The sequence below is a fragment of the Bubalus bubalis genome, chromosome 17 (genome assembly GCF_019923935.1).
Source record: "Bubalus bubalis isolate 160015118507 breed Murrah chromosome 17, NDDB_SH_1, whole genome shotgun sequence".
NCBI classification, from domain to species: domain Eukaryota; kingdom Metazoa; phylum Chordata; class Mammalia; order Artiodactyla; family Bovidae; genus Bubalus; species Bubalus bubalis.
Genome location: NC_059173.1, coordinates 64,007,683 through 64,022,654, shown reverse-complemented (window position 1 = coordinate 64,022,654; position 14,972 = coordinate 64,007,683). Strand labels below are relative to the sequence as shown.

Sequence of the window (14,972 nt, the reverse complement as noted above, 5' to 3'; positions counted from 1 at the left end):
TTTAAGAACTTAAATGTCCACATCTAGAAGAAAAGCTATGACCAAGATAGATGGCATATTAAAAAGCAGAGACATTACTTTGCCAACAAAGGTCTGTCTAGTCAAGGCTATGGTTTTTCCAGTGGTCATGTATGGATGTAAGAGTTGGGCTAAAGAAAGCTGAGCACCGAAGAATTGATGCTTTTGAACTGTGGTGTTGGAGAAGACTCTTGAGAGTCCCTTGGACTGCAAGGAGATCCAACCAGTCCATCCTAAAGAAGATCAGTCCTGAATATTCATTTGAAGGACTGATGCTGAAGCCGAAACTCCAGTACTTTGGCCACCTGATGCAAAGAACTGACTCATGGGACTCATTTGGAAAGACCCTGATGCTGGGAATGACTGAAGGTGGGAGGAGAATGATGAGATGGTTGATGGCATCACTGACTCATTGGACATGAGTCCGAGTAAGCTCCGGGAGTTGGTGATGGACAGGGAAGCCTGGCGTACTGCAGGCCATGGGGTTGCAAAGAGTCAGACACGACTAAGTGAAGTGAACTGAACTGAACTGAGACACCTTCTCTGGTCCATCAAGCAGAGCTGATTTCTCCATTTCTGGTCATTATTGTGCTAGTCATTCTACATTTTGACCTTTTGTTTAGATGTCTGTCATGGACATTACAATCTATATGACCTGTTTGGGAGTACACACTATTTTTATTTATAATACCACATATTGTTTTGACACATACAGTCTCTCTCATTTTAACTACATTCACTTATTTGCTGTTTTTCCTGTTTATTTACTTGTTTGTGTATGCTTGTTTATGTTGTTTTCTGTCCTGTTTGCTACTGTGTTCAATACCTAGAACAGTGCTTAGCATGTGACAGGTACTCAACAAATGACTTTTTGAATGAGTTAATTAATACAACAAAATATAGTTATAGAAGTTTGTCAGGGCACTAAAGATTCATATATATATAACATGTATATATAAACATATAAAAATATAGCATGTCATATGAATGACATTATACATATTATAATGTAATTTGTGTCCTACTCTTTGCGATCCCATGGACTATACAGTCCATGGAATTCTCTAGGCTAGAATACTGGTGTGAATTGCCATTCCCTTCTCCAGGGGATCTTCCCAACCCAGGGATTGAACCCAGGTCTCCCACATTGCAGGCAGATTCTTTACCAGCTGAGCCACCAGGGAAGCCCAAGAATACTGGAGTGGGTAGCCATGTTCCTGATTCAGGAACAGAACCAGGGTCTTCTGCATTGCAGGCAGATTCTTTACCCGCTGAGCTACCAGGGAAGCCCAGTTATATCATAATTTAACTTAATTCCAGCAGTTCCTAATGTTTACCATCATCCATAACATCTGGGACAAAATAGGTCTAGAAAAGTTAGCAGGAATGGGCCCAAGATGATAATGAAAGGGAGAGATTGACAAAGAAAATTTTTAATTTGTATATGGAGGTAAAATTTGAAATGAAAAGAGTGAGAAGCCTTTTTGAAAGAGCCCAACAAATATAAACTAGATTGTTGACTTCAATTTGGTTATAAAACTTGTTACGATCATTTTCTTTTTTATTCCACCATTGGTATGCTGCTTTGTATGTTGGATGGCCGCTCTGTCGATATAGTTAATGTTGTTTTGCTCACTTGAAATGCTCGTGTGGCAGGCCTATAATGCATACATAGTCCGGTTCCAGAGCTGAGCCTGTGGGCAGGGTTGCTGTTGGGTGAATTCTTAATAGACTTTCTGGTCTAGAGGCCACACAGTGTATCACTGGATAATTGTCAGGACTGTGGCAATCCCTCCACTGGGAAACTTCCACAGTCATATTGTTTGGCTGGCGCTTCAGAGCTTATGACTGTTGACAGTATCTGCTAGAATGTCACTTTAAGGTACCTCAAGAGACTGTACAATTTCTATCTTTTATGTGAAATACTCCAGATTGGGTTTATTTAGAAATAATGAAGCGGCATTGTATTATATCATCCATAAGGAGACTACAGAGATTGCTGCGTTTAACTATCAGCATTATTTATTTCCAGGCTTCCTAGGTGGTACAGTGGTAAAAAATCCATCTGCAGTGCAGGTGATGCAGGAGACAAGGGTTAGATCCCTGGGTTGGGAGGATCCCCTGGAGGAAAAATTGGCCACCCACTCCAATATCCTTGCCTGAAAAATTCCATAGAGAAAGGGACCTGGTAAGCTACAGTTCAAAGGGTCGCAAAGAGCTGGACATGACCAAGTGACCAAGCAGGCATGCACAAACAGGTAGAACTATATTACTATATTCTAGAATACTTAAAAAAATTGATCATAGTCGCTATTTACTGGGTCTGATTTCTTACCTGGTGCATAGAGCAAATAGTCCAGACAGAAATGGAGGAAGTCTCAGGTATTTAATAATGAGAACTTAGACCATTTAACCCAAAGGCCTCTGTCTGTTATGGGAGTAGTCCCATGAAACTGAGATCTGGAGGAGGAAGAGTAATTGTGTTTTGTCTGGGAAGTGTGTTTTGTCTGTGTAGACTGGGAAGTTGAGAGAGTGTAGGCCCAGGGAAAGAAAATATCAGTGGCCTTAGGTGAGACAGAATATTTGGGGGGCCGGTTGGGAGGACAGTGGCAATAGAGGGACATGAAGGTAGGAGCAGATGAACAATGTTCTTAAAAAACATACTAAGGAGTTTATACTTAGTGTATCAGAATGGATGACTTTAGAGGAGGTGAGTGACATGAAGATATTTGCTATTTTAGAAAAATTACTGACTCTGGACAATGAATTGAGTAAAGAGGATCACAAAATTAGAGAAGGCACCTCTAGTATGCTTATTCAGTAATCTGGTGCATGATGGTGTTGACTTGGGGTAAATGGAGAAATGGACAGGAGATAGGGTATTGAAATTGATTGGATTTGGAGATGAGGAAGTGGGAGGAGTCAATAATGGCTCTGAGGCTTTTGTCTTGAGCAACATGACGAATGGTTGTGAAATATAGAACTTAGGAGACGTGAGTAGGAGCAGTGGAGGGGAAGGAGGGGAGGTAGAGTCCATTTTCAACACTGAGCTTGAAGTGCCTTTGCAACATCCTTGAGACGTCTGGGAAGCGGTTGGGTACATGAGTCTAAAGCTCAGAAAGATGATGGGCCACAGGGAAGCATTTGGGATTCATGAGAAGTTCTAAAACTTTTTCTACCTTAACACACATGAATACAAAACCCTCCCACACATTAAAGTGGCTCAATCTGGCAATGATTATCACTTTATCTCGAGAAAGCTCTTTCTCCAGATGACTGCATGGCTTTCTTACTTCATTCATGTCTCTGCTCACTGTGACATTATCAAAAACCCTGCCCAATACTACCCTATTAAAAAAAAAAACGAAAAAACGTTTACTCTGATCATTCCTTATTCTATTAAACACACTATTGTTCTTTGCACTACTTACTACCATGTAATACATATTTGTTCATTGGATTATCATCCCTTCTATCAGGAATTTTTTCTGTTCATTAATCTATTCACAAGGTCTAGAATATTCAGGGTTCATGTTTTTGAATAAATTATTTTCAACATAATGGAGGAGGGGTGAGAGGAGGTACAATTTTATTCAGCTCCCCAACCAAGGATACCCTCCTGTACTCTGCCTTCATCCATAGATTTGAGAATCATTATTACTGATACTGTCTAGAGCCGTTGGAATTGATGTCATTGTCCAGAGAGTATATAAAGTAAGGATAGAGGCATATAAGGATAAGAGTGAGAAAGACCAATGCTCAGAGGGGAAGCCAGAGGTGAGGACTTCACAAACAATGAAACAATAGCTAGAGACGTATGAAGAAAACTGAAACGTGTTAGATCAAGAAAGTCCAGACACGGTGTGATAAAGAGGGTCAGGTCAGTGATTCCCAACGCTTCCAGGAATGAAGGCCTAGGCAAAAATGGGTAGAAAATGTGAACTAGCGCTTCACAGTAGAATAAACGTAAATGGTTGGTAAACATGAAAAGAGGCTACTCTTGCTAGTAATCAAAGAAATTGAGTACCACTAAGTATCATATAGTAGTGGAATTAACCAAACAAGAAATAAATTCATTACTTAGGAACAAAAGGCGTGATGGTATCAAATACAAAGCAGACTTTTATTTGTAAAAACATTTTAATCCTGGTGTATGATAAGCATGATACATTTACAGTTTAAGTCAACATGGATTGGAAAATTATAATCAGTAATTTGCATTGTCTATTATTTAAATATTGCTGTTGTATCAATTTGTACATTTTTCTGATTAATTCTATCTGCAGAAAAATTTAGAAATATAGTGAAAGATTTGCATACTGAGATGACATGGCATCGTAACTAAGGCATATTTCTGTACAGAAGGCTGGCAGAGAGGCATGCTATAATAAGAAGCACACAGATGGACGACTGCCACTTTCTCTGACCCAACTTCTTAACCATGAAAACCACCTAGGTAGCCTTCTGAATGCCTCAAATCTGAGAAGGGTTTCTTCATGAGATGGGTTGTGTCCTCAAAAGAGTATTTATTAAATTTTGAGGAAAGAACACTCAGCTTGGGTTTGGTGACTGCCCAAATGTTCCTTCTCCCTTAGCAAATGTCACCATTCAACTAAGCAGCACTCTAAGCAGAGACCTTTTGGTTTATATTCTAAGAATACAATTAAAACAGTGCTTGATTCTTAATCATAAGCAAGAGGAACCTACTGACAGATTTAAGCAGAAAGGTATTGAGTAAAATTTTGGGCAGAGGTCTGAAGAAGTAAGCTCAGAAACATAGAGGAATGGTGAAGGCTAGCCTAGACAGCTCCCTGGACTGCAGTCAAATCCTGCACAAATTCTGATGCAGCCGCTGAATCCTGTACTCCCTCTGCAAATGCCACCCTTGGAAAATGGATATTGTGCCAAGGTTACTCTTCCACACAAATAAGTTTCCCACTGTTTCCCTTTTAAAAGCATTATTAGTTTCTAGTCAAAACCTGAGGCTTGTGTAGATAATGGATGAGGCTTTGTCACATGTCTGCATCCTAGCAACAGAGGAGTTTGGTCATGAGCATCTGATTTGTGGCTTCCAATTGAAGGACAGGAGCTCTGCCTTCTGCTAGGATTCACATGGTGGGGAGTGCTCCTAAAGTGTGACCCATTCGTTGTTCGAAATGAAACAAAGCAACAACAACAAACAGAGTGACAAAGCTCTACTGAACAAAAGGGAGATTAAAATTACACGTTGGAAAACGTAATTAAGTGTTGAAAGACGCTAGCGAGCATTAAGAATCTGCCCGATTCTGATGGACTTCAGGTGGAAGGAGAAAAGGAAAGTAGTGAAATTATGCTAATTTATTTTTTTTCAGGTAAATCAAGAAATATTATTTCATGGAAAATTTTGACAAATTAAGAAATAATAGGCTTAACCATAGTATCTAAAAATGTCAGAGAAGAACCACAAAACTAAACAAAGGTGAAGAAAAATAAAATAATAAAAACAACCTTTAAAGAATAGCACAAAACAGAAAATAAATGACAAGAGCAAGAACAATCAGTCATACGTGTAATAATAAATAAACTAGGAAAGAACTAGAACAAAAATTTACAGAATGGGTGAAAAATATGAAATTCAAGTAAATTAAGAGGAATATAGTTCGTAATTAAAAGTGTGGGCTGTGAAGTATCCTTGTTTTGGATTTAGAACCAGTTCTGTAATTTAATAACTATAGGACCTGGGAAAGCTAAACATTTTATGCTTTAGGGTTTTTACTTATGTAATAGTATGCAAAGCATATCAAATGAAAGCAGACTCAGAAGAAATTTCATGACCTTAAATAGATTCCTAAAAATATTATGAAAATTGGTGAATGAAGTTTTTAATTCAAGAAGTCAAGGAGGAGAAAAGAAACCTTAAAAAAGGAATTAATAAAGATAAGTAGAGAAAGTAATGAGCTAGAAAATATAAAATGTAAAAATAATTGAATGGATAAATAAGGTGGAACTGGTTATTTAGAAAAAAATGAAATAGATGAATTTTTGTACTTTTGAAAAAGTTTATTTGAGTAGAATGTAGAAAATGTGCATACAGAAAAATATAGTCATGAATAAAATATGAGCTGATAGAACAGGTATGTACATATGATAAAACCTGAAAAAATTCAGTGAAAAATAAGTACAACACATAAATATACAGTTTCTGAAAGAAAGAAAATACAAGGATTTGAGCACCCAGAGTGGACAGAATCATCCATTACAGAGTAATGCCTTAGTAAAAGTTTTATTTTTTTTTTTTTCTGGCTAAGTGGGCTACATATTATAGAAATCTCTACACCAACCTAGGAAGCTTCTATGAAATTATTCAATACTGAAACTTCTACATTATGGCAAGCATAAGTATGTGATGCCAAGGCAACTCAAAATGATGTTCTCTAGATCATACCACTCTATGATGCATGTACTTTGCTAACCTTATTTAGAAACATAAATAAATGCTCTAAGAAACTGGGTGAAATAGATGAAATGAATAGGGCACAATCAGATTCAGTATAAACAACAGAAATATATAAGGAGTTCAATTGTTTACATTGCTATTTTATAGGCTTTGTATCATGGACCAGATTTGAGGACAGTTATAAACATGTACTGCAGACAAATCCATCGTGTTAAATATCGACTTGGTCTTTGGAGGACAAGACAAATTATAAACCTTACAGAGTTGGAGGAATGGATGGACAGAAAAAAATGTGAGTGATGCTGCCCTTTCTGATTTGATTTTAGGTTTGGAATTTATTTAACCATTAAAACCTTACATATAATTACCCATAGAGAACACAAGTAGACAATATTTTTATTGTTGCAAGCTATTTGCATTTTAAGGTGACATATGAGGATTAATTTATTAGGATTCCATTTTGGCTTAAAAAAAAGGAAATTTAAAAGAAAGATGGCTAAAGAATCAGATTTCAGATGGAACATGAACAAGAGTAGCTCCAGAGATCTAGGGAGCAAAAAATAAGGGGCAATCTCTTATTTGCCTCTGGGGGGATACAAAAGATGCTATCACTTTATGACTTTTTATTCTTCAGCTTTAAATTTAAATTCTAAGGAGAGAACTCCTGGTTGGTTTAGCTTGAGTTATATCTTAGACACCTTGCCTTGGTGTAGGACAAAGAAATTTGATTGGGAGTTGCATAGGGGCTATATTCACTGGAGGGAGGGAGGAGCTCCTCAAAGGAAAACTGTGTATTTATAAGAGATTAGCAGTTCATGGACACTGAGGAGACGAAACAACAGATATCCCTTATATGTTGCTTTTTAGTGTTGAAAGTCCATGCAACGGACAAGTTTTCCAATTTCTATTTTAATTTTCAGAGATCCTGATTTTTATTATATTTAGTATTGCTTAGGATTAGGATGAATATTACAGTTTGTTTCTTGATTTAAAAATAAATGAAGACTTCTGGTTTTTGCTTTTGCATGTAAGGAGCTTAGAGGTCATCACTCCATCTTAACAACAAATTAAAAATCTGAACAAACTAAAACATCAACAGCTCTTCTTGGACCTTTAAGAGAGAGGAGGAGGATACAGGGCAAACTGGAGAGACAGGCTTGCAAATACAGGCAGTCCCAGGTTACCAGAGCAGAGACTCATGAGCAGAATCTGATGTGGGAACCGGCACTTGGGTAAGAAAAATGAACTGTAATTGACAAATGGCTGCTGGCTCAATGTGGACAACACTGAGTTAAAAATTCCAGGAGGATCCGGTCATAAAGGGACCACCACAGTACTGTGATATTTACCTACAGAAGCTCAATCAGATTCCCAGGATAATTATGAGAAAATGAACCATTTTGAAATATGCCAGAGCACTCTGTTCTTCTTAATAAGGCCTGCCTTCAAGGAAAACTAATTAAACAGAACCTAACCTGTTGGGTATTGCTGCTGCTGCTGCTAAGTCACTTCAGTCATGTCTGATTCTATGTGACCCCATAGATGGCAGCCCACCAGGCTCCCCCGTTCCTGGATTCTCCAGGAAAGAACACTGGAGTGTGTTGCCATTTCCTTCTCCAGTGCATGAAAGTGAAAAGTGAAAGTCAAGTTGCTCAGTCGTGTCCGACTCTTCACGACCCCATGGACTGCAGCCTTCCAGGCTTCTCCGTCCATGGGATTTTCCAAGCAAGAGTACTGGAGTGGGTTGCCATTGCCTTCTTCGCTGTTGAGTATTAGCAGAGCCCAATCAAGAATACACAGAAGAACTGTACAAAAAAGATCTTCACGATCCAGATAATCATGATGATCACTCACCTAGAGCCAGACATCCTGGAATGTGAAGTCAAGTGGGCTTTTAGAAAGCATCACTACTAACAAAGCTAGTGGAGGTGATGGAGTTCCAGTTGAGCTATTTCCAATCCTGAAAGATGATGCTATGAAAGTGCTGCACTCAATATGCCAGCAAACTTGAAAAACTCAGCAGTGGCCACAGGACTGGAAAAGGTCAGTTTTCATTCCAATCCCAAAGAAAGGCAATGCCAAAGAATGCTCAAACTACCGCACAGTTGCACTCATCTCACACACTAGTAAAGTAATGCTCAAAATTCTCCAGGCCAGGCTTCAGCAATATGTGAACCATGAACTTCCAGATGTTCAAGCTGGTTTTAGAAAAGGCAGAGGAACCAGAGATCAAATTGCCAACATCTGCTGGATTATTGAAAAAGCAAGAAAGTTCCAGAAAAAACATCTATTTCTGTTTTATTGACTATGCCAAAGCCTTTGACTGTGTGGATCACAATAAACTGTGGAAAATTCTGCAAGAGATGGGAATACCAGACCACCTGACCTACCTCTTGAGAAATCTGTATGCAGGTCAGGAAGCAACAGTTAGAACTGGACATGGAACAATGGACTGGTTCCAAATAGGAAAAGGAGTACGTCAAGGCTGTATATTGTCACCCTGCTTATTTAACTTGTATGCAGAGTACATAATGAGAAATGCTGGACTGGAAGAAACACAAGCTGGAATCAAGATTTCCGGGAGAAATATCAATAACCTCAGATATGCAGATGATACTACCCTTATGGCAGAAAGTGAAGAGGAACTAAAGAACCTCTTGGTGAAAGTGAAAGTGGAGAGTGAAAAAGTTGGCTTAAAGCTCAACATTCAGAAAACTAAGTTCATGGCATCCGGTCCCATCACTTCATGGGAAATAGATGGGGAAACAGTGGAAACAGTGTCAGATTTTATTTTTGGGGGCTCTAAAATCACTGCAGATGGTGACTGCAGCCATGAATTTAAAAGAGGCTTACTCCTTGGAAGGAAAGTTATAGGTCTACCTAGGTCTAGGTTGCTGTCTTCTAACCTAGACAGCATATTGAAAAGCAGAGATATTACTTTGCCAACCAAGGTCCATCTAGTCAAGGCTATGGTTTTTCCAGTGGTCATGTATGGATGTGAGAGTTGGACTGTGAAGAAAGCTGAGCTCTGAAGAATTGATGCTTTTGAACTGTGGTGTTGGAGAAGACTTTTGTGAGTCCCTTGGACTTCAAGGAGATCCAACCAGTCCATCCTAAAGGAGACCAGTCCTGGGTGTTCATTGGAAGGACTGGTGCTAAGGCTGAAACTGCAATACTTTGGCCACCTCATGTGAAGAGTTGACTCATTGGAAAAGACCCTGATGTTGGGAGGGATTAAGGGCAGGAGGAGAAGGTAACGACAGAGGATGAGATGGCTGGATGGCATCACCAACTCGGTGCATATGAGTTTGGGTGAACTCCGGGAGTTGGTGATGCACAGGGAGGCCTGGCGTGCTGCGATTCATGGGGTTGCAAGAGAATGGGAAGGCAAACTACTTAATGCAAGAAAATATTTGAAAAAGAAATGTCTAACCAAGAACTGTTATCCAGAATATACAATGAACTGTTAAAACTCAACAATAAAGTTAACAACTTGATTAAAATATGGGCCAAAGGTCTCAACAGAGACCTCAGGAAAGAAGATATACAGAAAACAGTTAACTGCATGGAATGATTCTCCACATCATTTGTCTTCAGGGAAATAAAAATTAAAACAACAAAGAGATACCACTACACATCTATTGCAATGGCCAAAATCCAGAACACTGACACCACCAAAGTGCTGATAAGAATGTGGAGTATCCTTTTATGTTGTTGGTGTAACATCAAAACAGTACAACCATTATGAAATACAGTTTGGTGTGTGCCTGCTAAATTGCTTCAGTCGTGTCCAACTCTTTGAGAGTGAACTGTAGCCTGCCAGGCTCCTCTGTCCATGGAATTCTCCAGGCAAGAATACTGCAGTGGGTTGACATGCCCTCCCCTCAAGGGCCTTCCTGATCCAGGGATCAAACTCACCTCTCTTATGTCTCCTGCATTGGCAGGCAGGTTCTTTATCATTAGTGCCACCTGGGGACCCCTAAACATGCTTTTATCATGCAACCCAGCAATCATTCTCCTTGGTATTTAGCCACAGGAGGTTTATATCCACACAGAACCTGCACATGGATATCCAAGGCAGCTTTTTTGTAATTACCAGAGCTTGGAAGCAGCCTTCCAAGCTCAGCCTTCCAAGCTGTCAACCTACAGTAGTAGGTAAATGTGTAAATAAACTGGTGCATCCAGAAGATGAACTATTTCGTTTTATGGAGAAATGAAGCAGTTGTGAAAATATAAACTTGACTGCATATTATTAAGTGTAAGAGGCCAGTTTGAAAAGGCTACATACTATGTGATTCCAACTACCAGATACTTGGGAAAAGGCAAAACTGTGAAGAAAATGAAAAGGTCGATGGTTGCTAGGGGTGGCTTGGGGTGGGAAGAAGGATGGATTAGCAAGCACAGAGTTTTAGGACCGTGGAACTATTTTGTACATTATTCCAGTGATGGATACACAAACCCAAAGAATGTACACAAGACCAAGAGTGAGCTGTAAGGTGAACTGCTGACCTTAGTGATTAGGATGTCAGGTCAGTGCAGGTTCATCCTTGGTAACAGAGGCACCACTTGGTGCATCCGTTGATAACCGATAATAGGGGCAGGCAAATTATGCTTGAGTGGAGATAAAGGGCTTAGGAGAAATTTCTGTACCTCCGCCTCAATTTTGTTTTCAATATAAAACTGCTTTTGTAACTTTTCTTTAAAAAATTTTAAACAGTAATAACAAAATGATGTGAGTAAATAATATTTAATCAGAATCAGCAACTTACTGCCTTACAATGTAAAGATGCTACATTTTTGATAGTTTTAGCTAGTCATAAAATGTTTATTTTACAGTGGACTGTAAGTTCCATGAAGACAAGGACTGCGATTGTTTTGTTCAATAGTATCCACTCACTATTAACAAAATACCAGTTTATCAGAAGGGCTCAAAAATATTTTTGAAAGAATAGTTTTCATTAACTTTATTAATTATGCTAAAATTATGTATCAAAAATATTTACCAATAACCAGAATTCTTTGAGCTAGAATGCCTCATTTTCTGTGGCTGGAGGTTAAGGAAGAAAGAGATCAGAGAGAGAAAAAGAGAGATTCTAGGTAAGCCATGGGACTCCAGTCAGTTTCCCCCGTCCAGCAGCTTGGTTTTCAGGGAAAAAAGCGTGAAGGAGCAAAGCGTTTGAGAGATGGAAAGGCAGGAAGAAGGAGGAAGAAAGAGAAAACAAGTAAGAGAGACAGAGAAAGAGCAAACTCTTTGCTCACTGAGGAACTACAGAGGGACTTCCCTGGTGGTCCAGGGGGCTAGGACTCTGTGCTCCCTCCTCTGTGCAGGGAGGTGGGTTCCGTCCTGATTAGGGAACTGCATCCCACGTGCTGCCACTGAGAGTTCGCCTGCCTCAACTGAAGATCCTGCATGCCGCAACATAGATCAACGGTCCCTCATGCTGCAGCTAAGTCTGGGTGCAGCCAAATTAATTGATTAAATAAAAAGAAACTCCTGGGACTCCATTTACTTAAAAATCCGTTAAAAAGTGAGGGGGAATACTGCTATCTTATTGGGGAGTTGATCCCAGGAAATACTGTTAGTAGAATGGAGAAATGAGAAGAGAAGACAGAGAAGAGAATGAAGGAAGAACATAAGGGCATTCTCCCCCAGATGACCATGTGGGCAATCAGAGCTTAATCCCTCTAGGGAACAATGGAGCCATCTTGCCACAAGGGCTGTGTTTATCCACCGACTCCCCCATTCAGAGATTAAAGGCCACTCCAAGAGGAGCCTTGATTTCCCTGGCACTTTTGACTCACCGCACAGGTGGGCAGAGTAGAGTCCTGCAGCCAGAGGGAGCCCTTAGGCAATGAAATGTAGATGCTGGCAATTTAAAAAGTCAGGTTAGTTTGCACAGACATGTAAGGGACAAGGCAATATGAATGGAGAAAACAATAGCAACTGCTCTAGTTTGCTTGTTTGAATATAGAGAGACAGTCATAGAGAGACAGTCATAGAGATACTTAATAGATATTTATGTTTATTTTCAGCTGTGTTTCAGAATCTGGAATAGCTACTTGTATTCAGGCAATTGGGCTTCCCAAGCAGTGCTAGTGGTAAAGAATCTGCCTGCTCCATGCAGGAGACCTAAGCTAGATGCAGGTTCAATCCCTGGGTGGGGAAGATCCCCAGGAGAAGGGAATGGCTGCCCATTCCAATATTCTTGCCTGGAGAATCCCATGGACAGAGGAGCCTGGTGGGTTATGGTCCATAGAAGGACAGAGACTGGTCTCAGAGAAGGACAGGACTGAAGAACTTAGCCTTTACAATCACTAAACGTTTCTTGACCTTGTTGATATCTCAGGACTGTCCACCTCAAGTGAGTGGATACATGAATGGGTTGAAAATTGAAGTCCATATTGTTGATTGCCATGGTGATACATTCACTTAGAAACCACTCTGGTGCCCTTTGTCATTTGGAGCCCATATTTTAGAGCTAAACCTGTACTGAGCACAGACCTTCTCATCTTATAAATGTTGATTAACAATCACTTTCAAGGGGTTAATCCATATACTTCAGAATGGAGACTCAATTTCACCTTTTTGAAAAGAACAAATGGAGAACTACACTTAACAATCACGTGTGTCAGTTCCCTTGGGCATTATCTAACCCTTGTCTAACACCAAGTGTGGAAAGTAGGTGAAGGGTGGATCAACTGAATGGTTTTCTGGGGAAGTCTTGAGCCAGGAGTCACAAAAGACATTAAAATAGGAAGTAGAAGTGCATTAAGTCAGCAAAAAGTAGACACTGTAAGGGAAAAATCAGCAGTAACATAAACAGTCCAAAGTGGAATCACCAAGTAGTTAAAATGTGGGTAGAAGTAAAAAAGAGATGAAACAATTAGGAATCAAAAGTAATAATAATAATAAAAAGAAATGACGAAATACGTCAACAAAAGTCAGGTCCCCAGAAACCCTGCGCTATGTCTTATGATGTGGTTTGAACAGTGATGTTTGCAGAGTCTATGGATGTCTGTCCTGTAAACCTGACCGGAGGGTGCCTGAGTTCTCTGTGGGGAAGCAAGTTCAGATTTCCTCCTGTGGGCCTGGGGAGGGAGAAGCATGCCCACTTCCTCTCCTCACCACCCCCAGGAGGCTGATCTGGTGCTGCTCTCATCATGGAGGCTTCTACCAGACATCAGAATAAAACTGGACTGAAAGTATTTTTAAATCCCAATGATATTTTCAGGTGGGGAATATACTTGATATATTAATTACAAAGAAAATATTTTCTAATATCTTTTTCCGTTGTAGTCTATGAAACAATGTTTGCTAAAAGAGAAGATTGGCAAGGGTTAGAAAGAAGTGAACTCCTTAAGTACTTCAACGATTGTGGTCATTTCCCAACCCACCAGCAAATTGATGAGGTTTGGGACCTGGTCCATAGAGGTAAGTCGTTTTTATTTCTTTTTTTCCTTTTGGTTTCTCCTTCCTTCTTTATTTCTTCCCTGTTTTCCTCCCTTCATCTTTCCTATGTTTCTTCTCTTACTTTCTTTCAGTTCAGTTCAGTTCAGTGGCTCAGTCATGTCCGACTCTTTGGGAACCCATGAACGGCAGCACACCAGGCCTCCCTGTCCATCACCAACTCCCAGAGTCCACCCAAACCCATGTCCATTGCGTTGGTGATGCCATCCAACCATCTCATTCTCTGTGGTTCCCTTCTCCTCCTGCTTTCAATCTTTCCTAGCATCAGGGTCTTTTCCAATGAGTCAGCTCTTTGCATCAGGTGGCCACAGTATTGGAGTTTCAGCTTTGACATCAGTCCTTCCAAAGAATATTCAGGACTGATCTCCTTTATGATGGACTGGTTGGATCTCCTTGCAGTCCAAGGGACTCTCAAGAGTCTTCTCCAACACCACAGTTCAAAAGCATCAGTTCTTCGGCAGTCAGCTTTCTTTATAATCCAACTTTCACATCCATACGTGACCACTGAAAAAACCATAGCCTTGACTAGACGGACCTTTGTTGGCAAAGTAATATCTCTGCTTTTTAATATGCTGTCTAGGTTGTCATAACTTTCCTTTCAAGGAGTAAGCGTCTTTTAATTTCATGGCTGCAGTCCACGTCTGCAGTGATTTTGGAGCCCAGAAAAATAAAGTCAGCCACTGTTTCCACTGTTTCCCCATCTATTTGCCATGAAGTGATGGGACCAGATTTTTCTTATAAATCCCTTTTTTCAAATTGTTAAAACCTAATGTTAATATACATATGAAAGAAGGTTTAAATAACAGGTTAAGAGTTAATACAGTATCAACCTAGAGGGGTTGATACTAGAGGGTGGGATGGGGAGGGAGACGGGAGGGAGTTTCAAAAGGGAGGGGACATATGTATACCTATAGCTGATTCATATTGAGGTTTGACAGAAAACAGCAAAACTCTGTAAAGCCATTAGCCTTCAATAAAAAATAACTTAAGAAAAAAGTTACCTTTAAAGGAGTGGAGGAGATGATTTTAGCTTTTAAAAAGCTTTTAATG

The 14,972-nt window shown here is 39.8% G+C and overlaps 1 protein-coding gene across 1 annotated transcript in view; it reads left to right on the top strand.

The window, feature by feature from the left end:
- IQCM (IQ motif containing M) overlaps positions 1 to 14,972 on the top strand; it is a 488,337-nt gene that overhangs the window by 272,786 nt on the left and 200,579 nt on the right. Inside the window, exons 10-11 of the mRNA XM_044930386.2 lie at positions 6,602 to 6,746; positions 13,752 to 13,886. Coding sequence (XP_044786321.2) covers positions 6,602 to 6,746; positions 13,752 to 13,886 — 280 coding nt within the window. The remainder of the gene's footprint in view (positions 1 to 6,601; positions 6,747 to 13,751; positions 13,887 to 14,972) is intronic.